The sequence below is a fragment of the Kogia breviceps genome, chromosome 9 (assembly GCF_026419965.1).
Source record: "Kogia breviceps isolate mKogBre1 chromosome 9, mKogBre1 haplotype 1, whole genome shotgun sequence".
Classification (NCBI taxonomy): domain Eukaryota; kingdom Metazoa; phylum Chordata; class Mammalia; order Artiodactyla; family Physeteridae; genus Kogia; species Kogia breviceps.
This window is the reverse complement of record NC_081318.1, coordinates 80,035,268-80,047,547: the sequence shown is the minus strand read 5'-3', so window position 1 is coordinate 80,047,547 and position 12,280 is coordinate 80,035,268. Positions and strand designations below refer to the sequence as shown.

The 12,280-nt window shown below is 34.4% G+C and overlaps 1 protein-coding gene across 1 annotated transcript in view; it reads right to left on the bottom strand.

Annotated features, from left to right (window-relative positions):
- Nucleotides 1-12,280, bottom strand: part of SEMA3E (semaphorin 3E) — a 264,194-nt gene that overhangs the window by 16,091 nt on the left and 235,823 nt on the right. The window contains exons 12-16 of the mRNA XM_059074347.2: nt 10,834-10,925; nt 8,551-8,592; nt 6,691-6,857; nt 1,809-1,876; nt 161-300 (exon numbers count right to left, since the gene is read on the bottom strand). Coding sequence (XP_058930330.1) covers nt 161-300; nt 1,809-1,876; nt 6,691-6,857; nt 8,551-8,592; nt 10,834-10,925 — 509 coding nt within the window. The remainder of the gene's footprint in view (nt 1-160; nt 301-1,808; nt 1,877-6,690; nt 6,858-8,550; nt 8,593-10,833; nt 10,926-12,280) is intronic.

Below are 12,280 nucleotides of genomic sequence, written 5' to 3'. Positions count from 1 at the left end.
TATATAAATCACACATAATTTAAAAAAACCCCACTTTTAAAATGACAGGTGCAGCACAATAGATTGTTTAATTTTTAAGTACCCAAATAAAGCATCATCTATTTACTGATGGCACACTGTATGCAAGACACCACGGTGTGAATGTGCAGCTATGAATTACCTCCTCTTTTCTTGTGTCGTGTCCTTTCTGCACAAACCAGATAACTTTTGCTTGTAAAGATCGCGGGGTACATTCCAGCAAAGTACTGTTGTTCTCTATGCCATAGGCCAATCGCTCCTCAGTCTTATCCAAAACATCCCCTGTAACATAAATGTTAACATCAGCCTTGAGACTTTGATTTTACTGGTAAACAATATTTTTTAAAAGATTCTTTATTCAGACCCCTATAGCAAAGTGAATAAATTTTATTACTCATTGTTAATTTCTATACAGGAGTTATTTAGGGAGAGTAGCATACCAAAATCTAGGCATTAAAAAGGCATAGCAAACTATGGAGTGAGACAGAAAGAAGTAACTGGAAGTTTGGTTCCAAAGGATGTAACAGTCAGATCAGTAAGAAGGTGCATCAGTGTTAAATTCATGGAAAATCAGTGGCAACATCCACTGATAAAGCAGGCAAGAGAAGGTGAGCACCAAACAATTAATCAAGGCATAGAACTAAAATTCATGATTACAACCAAAAGCAGAAAGCAGAAATCAAGGAGATATGGCACTACATAAACACAAGTGTGAGTGTTATCTTGACAATGGACTGCACTTATCCAGATACGGGGCTCCTGAAGGAAGAAAAGGGTACGAAACTGAACTAAGGACTTTGTGAACCAGAGCTTCTTGATTATAATCTGTATTTTGGCCCAGAAAGGCTCTCACTGTACTTGAACTCAAATGGGCATAGAGGCAAGTATACCTAACTGCAGTTTGGAATAAAAGAAAGTGGATTTACTCTTTGTTGTTTTAATCAAGATCAAATTCAATACTAGATCCCAGGATATTTTTTCTATGTCTGAGTCCCCCTTGCATTCAAAACTGACCCCTAAATTTCCCTAAAACTATAATGCCACCTTTCTCTAGCTAATATTCTCAGAGGCTTACATCTTGCATTAAATCCGGAATCAGCCTGGGGTCTAGCAAATTGATCCCGGACCACAATCTCTAGATCTGTGTATAAATATCTCTGGTCTCCCAATCGTGGTGCCCCTTCCCCCTGTTGCTTCCTGGTGAGCGCAGCCTGTGCACCAACCCCCATCATGGTATAAAGAGTCAGGACGGTGTTTTTCTGTCTTCTCTGACTTCTTTACGTTTGTCTACAGCTGAAATTTTGTCTCTTCCTTTACATATTGGACCACCTACCACCTTTCATCAGAAATCCAGTGAAAGAGTCGAAGTTTTTCACTTTATTCTATGCAAAGCTTAGTAGGTGACTTGATTCAAGTTAGATCACTCTTGATAAAATTACTGCAAGTTATAAAAACACGGTGAAGATATTCCCAGGGTTGAACTGGTGAAATAAATCCTGCAAATCACTGTGGCATCTGCCACCTACAGTATGCAGCATTTCTGTTCTAGGAGTCCCCTTTTTGAATTCTAACAGTAAAGTTAGTGGGTAGATAAAACGTTTTCCTAATTAGGAAAGATTATATATCAAATGCACAAAATGTTAACTACATGGAAAAACAGAATACTTTCAGGAACATTGTTCTAGTGTGTATCAATCACACAGAAAACAAGGATCCTGTTTAAGAAGTTGGCAGTTTATCTTCAATGCACACTGTAAGAAACCCATGGCAATCGGTTTTCTATGGATTACCGACAAACTGCTGTCCAAAGCACTGCTGAGCTGCATTTCCATGCCGAATATCTTGTCTGCGGAACCGCCTGAAAGTAAGTAAATGAGGAGATGTTCAGATTTCAATTTTCCAGACTTTAAATGATAGCCAACCGCATTAAAGTTTCAAGTAGTATTCTGCTACTGAAAAAATTGATCACTCATACAAAACCAGGATAAAATCCAAGTCTCAGTTTTCCATATTTCCACTGAATGTTATTCAATGGATGAGATCTACAGAAAACTGTGTTTTAAATCGTCACATGAGTTTGATTATAATTTAAGAAGGTTCTCTTTACATTTCATTAAGAATTTAGTTAAACAAGTAGTCTTCTAGTTCAAAATGAGTGTCTTGGGTGGTAAAGAATGTGTGCAGATAAAGACAGTGGGATTTGAAGCAGACTGAGTAAAAATGCATAAAATTCCTATCTACATTAAAGTGCATTAAGTAAAGGTACTGGGATCCAAATATTTTGTTCTACAGCCATTATGATCAATATGATTGCTAATAAAAATGAACTAATAATATACTCAATTTACTTTTATTCAGTTATAACATTTAGAAAGTATATGCCTCTATTGAATGTGATGGTGCATTTACCTATTTAACAGGATGTCTTACAGATAGTAGAACTCAAGAAATATTGTATTTCTCCTCAATTTGCCTCTAATAGGCAAATACGCTTCTAGTATATTTTCATGTTTTATAGTTCGCTTAGACATATAATTAACAAATGACAATATTCTTTATCCATGGAAAAAGAATTCTAGAATATATACCATGTTTCAACTTTGTAAGCATTGTTCTCAGGAATTAAACAATGGAAATTATCATTATTAGTACTGGGAAGCTAAAATCAAGATCTTTAGCATATTAATTCAGATTTGAGATAAAAACAGAAGTATTACAATAAAGGCAGAAGATACTACTTGCTTCTCTAAATCATGGCATATCTTCAAGACTGAGGGAAAATCAGAAGGCAAAACAGGAGTTTTACCCCAGAGGGAAATGGGTGAGACTTCCAGAGTGATAAAGAGATGCTTTAACCATATGCAACGATAAAATTTGGAAAAGGGAACCAGATTCAAATCCCCAAATTCCACCATTCATGTGCTGCATGAACTTATACATATCCCTTGCCTTTCCCGATTCTGTGTGTCCTCCTTCATAAAATAAACTTAGGCTAACTGACCCCTAAATTCCAGTCTCAATTTTTTTTTTTCATTCTAGGTTTTCCTCAAGGTCACCAAATAGTGATACTGGAAAGTTATTTCAAGAGATGGAGTGCTTCCACATGAGTTGAGATCCTAGTTAAGAACGCAATACTTAAAAAACCATTTAAGTATTTCCCTCTATTGAAAGCTAGGACAGATGAATATTTCCAATCGATTTTTAGGATTATGACCTGTATGTGAAAGCATGTTTAAAAAAAGATAGATTGTTGATTAGAAAACCTTACCTAAAGACCTGAGGTTTTAGAAAGTTAAGATTAAAACTGCCACATGGATCATTCTACTCAGCGAAACTGAAAATAAACATTGACAGAAGAGTAAGGAGCAAAATTTTAAAGTTTTAGGCCTCTATATTATTTTATACTAGCGTTAACATCTATTATACAACTGATAGCAGCTCTAGATGAGAATAAAAGGCTGTTGATAATTCCTCACTTCATTGAGTATTGCTTTGGTATTGGGAATCCCAAGCCTACTAAGCAATAATGAATAATGGAACAGGAATAAATCAATGAAATGGGAAATAGGTTCCACTTTGCAGAACTGATATTGTATCATATTTATTATACAGATGATGTGAGAATAAAGGGAACTACAATCAGCTAATACTAGATAAGCACTGCAGATAGGTGTACAAAAATTTTGTTTAAAATCACTGGAAACATGCATTTAAAAAGAAAGATATCACATTCTCCAACAAAGCTTCAGTTCATTTTATACTATCCTAAAATAGCTGTTCTTTACTTCAGCATTTAAAAAAGAGTGCATTAGGTATTCTCTGGTGGTGCAGTGGTTGAGAGTCCGCCTGCCGATGCAGGGGACACGGATTCGTGGCCCGGTCCGGGAAGATCCCACATGCCGCGGAGCCGCTGGGCCCGTGAGCCATGGCCACTGAGCCTGTGCATCCAGAGCCTGTGCTCCGCAAAGGGAGAGGCCACAACAGTGAGAGGCCCGCGTACCGCAAAAAAAAATAAAAATAAAAAACAAACAAAAACAAAAAATAAAAAAGTGTATTAAAAGCAGGAGTTTTAGAAAGGTTAAGCAAAGTTGTCGTTTATTCTCAAGGTCGCATATTTTTCTTATATATCTTGCCTCTTGGAAACTTCTAAAGAGGATGCTGGAAATAGAATACAAGAGCAAGGCGGAAGAAAAAGACCTAGCTCCAGAAATTATAGTGTATTTTGGAAGACTATTTTAAACAAGTGGTTTGAATTGTGAATTAATGTTTTTCCTCTGTTGACTCATTTTCACTCCGTGAACAGAAGAGTATTTATTTTAATGACCAGTTTTCAATTTCTGCTGCTAGTCACATCTGAAACAAAAACGATCTGCTATAAAAGCAAACTATTTTCCCTTTATGTCCTGGAACTTACCCAAAAAGTTCTCCTCCAGGGGTGGGTGATGGTTCACAAGAGTGACGCTACTGGAAGATCTGCATTACATGTCACTGAACTGAACTAATTCACTTACGAGTATGGCTCCTGACTCCAGCATCTCACTCCTTCCTGTCTGTGATTTTGCCCATTCATTTAACATTTTCTAAATAACTCTTTTTGTCCACCCTTTTAAATACTATCTTACAAACTTGTGCATGGACAATCTTACAAGATGCACTGTATATACCAAGACATACTTCGCTATGGACACTGCTCAGTTAAAATTCTTCATCACTCTTGCATGCCTAATACAAAGCCTTGCTATTCAGAAGTATTTGATGCAAGGCTTGTAAACATATTGATTGTTGCTAAAAACAATAGGATAAATAATATTGTTACTTTTGGTAAAACTACCTTTCTGCCCTTAGATCCTACCACTTCACTCCTAACCTATGGAACTACATGGCTTTCCCAGAACATTCTGTGCCTCTGTACAAACAATTAATTCTCTTTAGCTGGAGTCTCCTTATATCTCTACCTTCAAGACTGAGCTCAAGGGTTGGGTTCTTTTGAGAATTAAATAATGTGTTATGTGTATTGCACTTAGTCTAGTACCTTACACATATTAAGTGCTCAGTGGTGAGCTATCATCCTTATTTACAATTCCATTCTCCACTTCAGGTTCTGATTTCCTACAGACAGGGGGCTGTGATTGTTTCTTCATGACCCTTGAACACAGTACAGAAACTGGCTTAATGAGTGAATAATTCATAAAACAATATTTTCAATTAATAACATGGCTATATTCCTCAAGAATTGCTTTCAAATATCAATAAGCATTTGTACAAAATCAATTAACTCACTCAATTCTTTAATACAGTTGGTAAATTATTTAGCTCACAAATGTCCTCTCAAAGCATCTTTTTACTATCTGCTTAGTATATGTTTAAACACCCAATGGAATCTTAACTTAACTTATGTCAAATTAACAAAAATTTGAATTAGTGACTAAGTTTTTTAAAAAATGAGATTCTACTATACATGTAAACTTAGAAAAATAACAAAGGTATTAAATTAGATTAAATTAGATTTTGAAAAAGGTTTGAAGAAAAGTAGCCCAAAGTGAAAGAGCCAGAGTAAATGAAATTAATAAAAGTTGCTTTTCAGTAGGGAAACTGTATAGGAGTCTATATTTTTGCTTTATATTATCTTTAGTCACTTTATCAAGTGAAAAAGATAATTGCTTATTCTATAATAAAAATGTTTTCCCTTATTTTTCTCCCCAAAGAATGCACAATTTCTTCTGACTTGAGTGAAGATCCTTATTCTTTAAAATACTTTCTGTACCTCAAGGTCTCCTGTTCAAAGAATCCCAGGATTTACCTTCTCTAACAAGTGGCAATGACCCCACTGAATTGTAGATATTAGAGTTTGGAGGCCTTTAAGTACCTTTCATTTGTGTTGAATTAAATCACACATTTCATTAATTATACAGGTCATGCATTTGCCTAGGAGTTAAAATATTCACTTTCAAAATGAAATAAATGAAGACCAGCTGGTCGAGAGGACACAGGGCAAATGCAGGATGTATTTTAGAATTTATTTATTTATTTTCCTTTTAAGTCTTCGAATTCCTCACGTGTGGGGTGGCTAGCCATTTCCACATTTTACGTTTATCTAAACTGGTTTCATGTCTTGCAGCAAAAGTTTCAGGAGGCGGAAGAGTTGATTCAAACCCGGAGGAAAAATAAAACCCCAGCAGCCTGCTCAGCCCAGTCTCTACACAATAATTAATGGGAGTTATTTTTCAGTAAAATGTGGAGTTTTCAAAACTTATATTATGAACAAAATAGGACTATGATGATTAGGAGGTTAGAATTAACGTATAAACGTTACTATATATAAAATAGATAATCAACAAGGACCTACTGCATAGCACAGGGAACTCTACTCAATACTCTGTAATAACCTATATGGGAAAGGAATCTGAAAAAGAATAGATATACCTAAAGTCTATGTACACCTGAATCAAGTAGCTGTACACCTGAAATAAACACAACATTGTAAATCAACTATACTCCAATATAAAAACAACAAAAAAGTTACTTTGGAATAAATGGAAAATCACTAAAAAGAAACAAACAAGCAAATAAAAACACAGTTATTTTCATGGAATGGGTACAAAAAGTGAAGAAAATAGTGTTAGGCTTGTTTCTCTAAATAAGGGAAAGATTCCATGGAAGACTCTGTCTCACCGTTTTGCATGTGTGCCTGTTGGGTAATACCGGGAGCAGGATATGCCATCCCAGGCGCAGTAAGGGTCTCGAGCCAGGCAGCAGTCTGCACAAGCACTTCCATACATGTCACACTGATGGAATCTGACTTGGGCCACGGCAGAAGCAGATCCAATATAGAGCTGTTGCTACAGACATCAAGGAAGAGAGAGGCCACTAGTAGAAAAAGAATTCTCACTGAGCTCTTACACCTGGATTTTCACATTCCTACACAATCGCCTCTGTAGATGCTCACTTAAATGCCTGCAGTTACTCAAGACAGATAATGGAACACTGATACTTTCATTTTCTCCAAGATCTGAAATACTTTTACAGGCTTGGATGCATGAGTAATAAAATTGCTAGAGCAAGGCGGACAGAAATCTCAAGAAGTTGACTATTTTATTCATTATCTAAGTAGAGTCTTTCATCATCTAACATTGCAGGTCTTTTTAAAAGATCTATAGGAATGTCCAGTAGGAGACTGGAAAAGTAAATGGTCTTTTTTGCATTTTTAATTGAGATACAACTGACATATAACATTATATTAGTTTCAGCTGTACAACATAATGATTCGATATTTGTATATATTGTGAAATGATCACAATCGGTCTAGTTCACCGCCCTCATCACACACTGCAAATCTACAAATTTTTTTTGTGATGAAAACTTTTAAGATCTACTCTCTTAGCAGCTTTCAAATACACAATACAGTACTGTTAACTATAATCACCATGCTGTACATTATATCACCGGGACTTACCTATTTTATAAGTAAAAGTTTGTACCTTTTGATAACCTTCACCCATTTCACCCAGCCCCTGCCTTTGGTAACTACCAATCTGCTCTCTGTATCTACGAGCTTGTTTTTGTTGCTGCTGCTGTTGTTTGCCAATAGTTCACATATAAGTGAGATTATATGGTATTTGTCTTTCTGACTTATTTCACTTAGCATAATGCCCTCAAGGTTTATTCATGTTGTCACAAATGGGAGGATTTCTTCCTTTTTTATGGCTGAATAATACTCCATTGTGTGTGTATATATGTGTGTGTGTGTGTGTGTATAATTTATTTATCCAGTCATTCATAGATGGACACTTAGTTCATTTCCGTGTCTCGGCTATTGTAAACAATCCTTCAGTGAACATGGGGGTGCATATACCTTCTTGAGTTAGTGTTTTTGTTTCCTTTGGATAAACACACAGAGGGAGAATTGCTAGATCATATGGCAGTTCTATTTTTAATTTTTTGAGGAACCTCCGTACTGTTTTCCATAGTGGCTGCACCAATTTACATTTCCATCAACAGCACACATTGACACATAACATGTAGAAAAGTGATGTAGATATATATAGAATGACGTGGAATAAACTGTAAGATGTGTTATTAAGTAAAAAGTAGAAGTAGCAGAACAATCAACATCACATGTTCCCAGTTGCCTAAACATAAAAGGTTATTTATAAATAAATGACGCAATATATGCAACAACTACTTCTGAAGAAATTTACACCAGAAGCTGGTTCCAGTAAAGTAGAAAAGAGGTCTGTGTTTCATTGTACACTCTTTTGTATTACCATCATTATCATTGTTTTTTTGCAAAAACATTACCAAAAAAAAAAATCATGGAATAAGGTCCTATCATGGTTATAGAGGTAAACCTACTCTTGTCAACCTTTCTAAAAACAGAAAATGAAGAAATCTATTACCTGTAAACCACTATGTATTTTTGTCAGAATAAAACTGTAACTTGTTAATATATAAGCACACATACTTAAGCTTTCTATCCTTTGACCTTATCTGATATATAGAACACACACACACACACAAATGCACACAACTTACTCTCTTTGATGAAATCTCCATAGAAATAATAGGAACTGGATCCTGAAAAATTAAAAAAATACGTTTCCTTTTTAGGAATAAAAATATAGAAACATACCTTAGTGTGGTTAAAAATTACCTGAAATCATACGAGGTATGTGAGTTGTTTGCTGCCAAGCAGTCTACAGCTTTCATTTTAGTAAATCAAAAGGAAAATACACTTAAATATAGTATAGCTTTCTTTTAAAAAATATTTTCTAGTAGAGTAGGACAAAATGTGGATGAGAAAAGTAGTGAATAATCTAAGCATCTTACAGTTTGTCTCTGGATTATAATCTTTGTGTTTGCATTTGAATATTACTCATGCTCTGGAAACTCAAATAAATATCTTTAAATAAAATAATAAAGTCACAGTGTTCTTTCTTATAAAGAAAGTTGATCCATTAGAAGTAAAACAGTTACGTCTTTGAACAGGTCTTATTGACAATAAACCATGTGATCTTTCACTGTTTTAACCCAGGCCTAAACAAAATACTTTTCTGTTAAGAGTTCAATTTCCATGAACCCAGAACGCTTTGAAAAAGATGCTTTGTCATCATCACTGTCTTAGAATTGCACCAGAGGAAGGATGAATCTACAGGATAGTTTGAGAGCCTATGTGCAATTCTAGGGATGGTGACAGAGACGACAGTGTCTCTAAGGACACCACAAACTCAGTCAATTCTGCAAGTGGTGAAGCCATAGGCAAGTGGGATCCGCTCTGTGGATAATTACCCTTCAAACAATTATTTCTTCAAAGAGAAAAACTGATCCTCTCTATTACATTTTAAAAAATATTTTAAACTACAGAACCATTTATGCAGGCATGCATTTATTCATTCAAAACACTATGTTTCTTAAGGGTTTATATGAAAAAGACATTGTGATGAATGTGCTTAATATGAGAGCTATGATTCTTAATGTGAAACGAAGTCTTACAGAGGTCCAATACGCAAAATAAACAAAAGCATAGCTGCTCTGGTTGAGATAAGAATGTGGTTAACTTTGTGCATAGCTATGGGGAATCTAATCTCCAGAAGAGCCAACGTGAAATAAACTGTTTCTCATCAAAAATGTTTTCATATACATTCATCACCTACATACACAATCTTCATTACTTGCAGATTGTGTTCTTGCACATTTGCTTACTTGACAAATTTTATTTGTAACTCCAATATCAATACTTGTGTTTCGCAGTCATTCACAGACCTGTGTGCTCAGAATGGCAAAAACTCTGAATCGCCCAACGTGTACATTCCTAGGTGTCATCGGTCAAGGTGATACCCTGCCTTCTTGTTTCAGCTCTCATATTGTAAACAGGTGTCCTTTTCATGGTCTATTTAGTGTCCCATTTTCATACTGTTGTGCTTTTTGTTAGTGATTGTGCTGATTAAAAGGCCCCTAAGCATAGTGCTGAAGTGTTGTCTCGTGTTCCTAAGCTCCAAAAGACTGTGATGTGCCTTATGAAGAAAACATATTTTAAATAAGCCTTGTTCAGGCATTAGTTATAGTGCTGCTAGACATAAGTTCAATGTTAAGTAATCAACTATGTATACTAACTAAGGTGTCTTTAAACAGAAACACACATAAAACAAGGTTATGTATCGATAAGTTGACAAACATGTCGTGACTAGAGACTCTCAGGAACTCAACCCTGTATCTCCCCTAGGAGCAATGATTACTAATTAATTCAGCGTTCAGGGTGACTTCAAAGACGGTAAGTGCCACAAATGTTGAGCCTTACTGTGTGTGTGTGCGTGTATGTGTTTGTGTGTGTGTGTGTGAATATGTACAATTGTTTGTGTCATGTCTAATCTTTCCATTATCGTCTTGTAGTTTTCTCTCTTTTAGTAAATTCTCTGTGTAAACTGCATGCCATAAAAATGCAGTCTACTTACCATACCACAAAGCCCACAACATGAAATCTACTGCTATTTTTTAACTGTCTATATCGATAGTAAATTTGTTCAAGATGATACACTGCAATAATGATTCTAGAATTCATTTGTGGGATAAGTGTCATTTCTTTATGTCACAGTTCATACAATGAAATTCTTTCCATGTTCGGTAAATACTGGCCTCTTCATCTGAACAGTCTATGACAATCAAATAGATGTATCAGAATTTTATAAATCATTCTTCAATTCACTCGGAATTCACAATATACCTGTTAGAAAAAATCTGACGTAATGTTTTTCCTATTTATAACTCACTTGCAACTGTCTGTAATACATAAATGTTGGCTATATTTTTCACTAAAATTACCTTGAATATCTGAAGTTCTTCTAGAATTACTTCTTCCATTGATTCTGTTTCTTGGTTATAAATCGTGATTACTTTGAGCACGATTCCATTATCTGTGGGAAAACAAAAGAGATACACTAGAAGCTTTGTCACAATCTGATTTTCAAACAATTAAAAACCATGGAGAGACTATAAATTCAATTAAGATTTGAAATCTAGATGTACAAAACATTTAATCATTGCTAGTGAAAACAATATGACTACTTATATATTCATATTCATTATTTCAAAAATTTGATTCAAAAATCCAGTTAAAGGTTCAGAAATCAAAATGTCTTTTGGAATTAATGAAATACAAGACAAATGGCAAATTATTCTAGCTTTTTCTGTGATGTATGAGGAAAGAAAATTTTTTACCTAAAGCTACCTTCCCTGTAAGAAACTATACCTTTAATCTTATGGAACCTTCCAAGCAACACACTATGGAAATTTATATAAATAGATAGATAGATAGATAGATAGATAGGCGTATAGATAGAACATGTTTATATCTATATATACTTTATTTTTTCCTTCCAGTTTTAATGAGATATAATTTATATACAGCACTGTATAAGTTTAAGGTATACAGCATAATTATTTGACTTACATGCATTATGAAATGATTATCACAATAAGTGAACATCCATCATCTCATATAGACACAAAATAAAAAGAATATTTTTCCTTGTGATGAGAACTCTTAGAATTTACTCTCTTGAAAAGTTTCACGTATAACATACAGCACTGTTAATTATATTAATCATGGTGTACATTATATCCTTAGTACTTATTTATCTCATAACTGGAAGTATGTATCTTTGACAATCTTCATCCAATTCTCCCACCCCTCACCTCCAGTAACCACAAACTTGGTTCTATACACTTTTAATAAAAATTTCAAGCATACACTATTGAGAGAATAGTATAATGAGTCCTCCTGTACAAACCATTTAGCTTCCATAATTATCAATAATTTTATAAATTTATATTCGCCTTTTAAAACTCCATGTTATTTTTATTATTCCTGATATTCTGAGCTTGTTATTTCCAATGAAAAATTTAATAAGACACTAATTTGCTTGTAAGAAAGATTTGGTGTAGTGGCTAGAAATAACTTAGGGAAAAAAAGCACATTGGAGGTTCTGATCCAAGAGTTTCTATGGTATTTAAGCAATTTGTTTAAAAATTATGAAATCTTGCGGTTGGGTTAATAAAATTTGATAAAAATAAAACTAATAACAATTACCTGTATCATATATTAAAAGGAACAAAAATTATCATATCAAGCACACATTATAAATATCCAATTATTATATCAAGTAAAAGGCAAAGATGAAACTCAAATTATCAATTTGCAACCAGTGATTTTGCAATAAGGACTATATAGCATTAAAGCAAGTGTCTGGTAAGTTTGGGGAAAAATAAC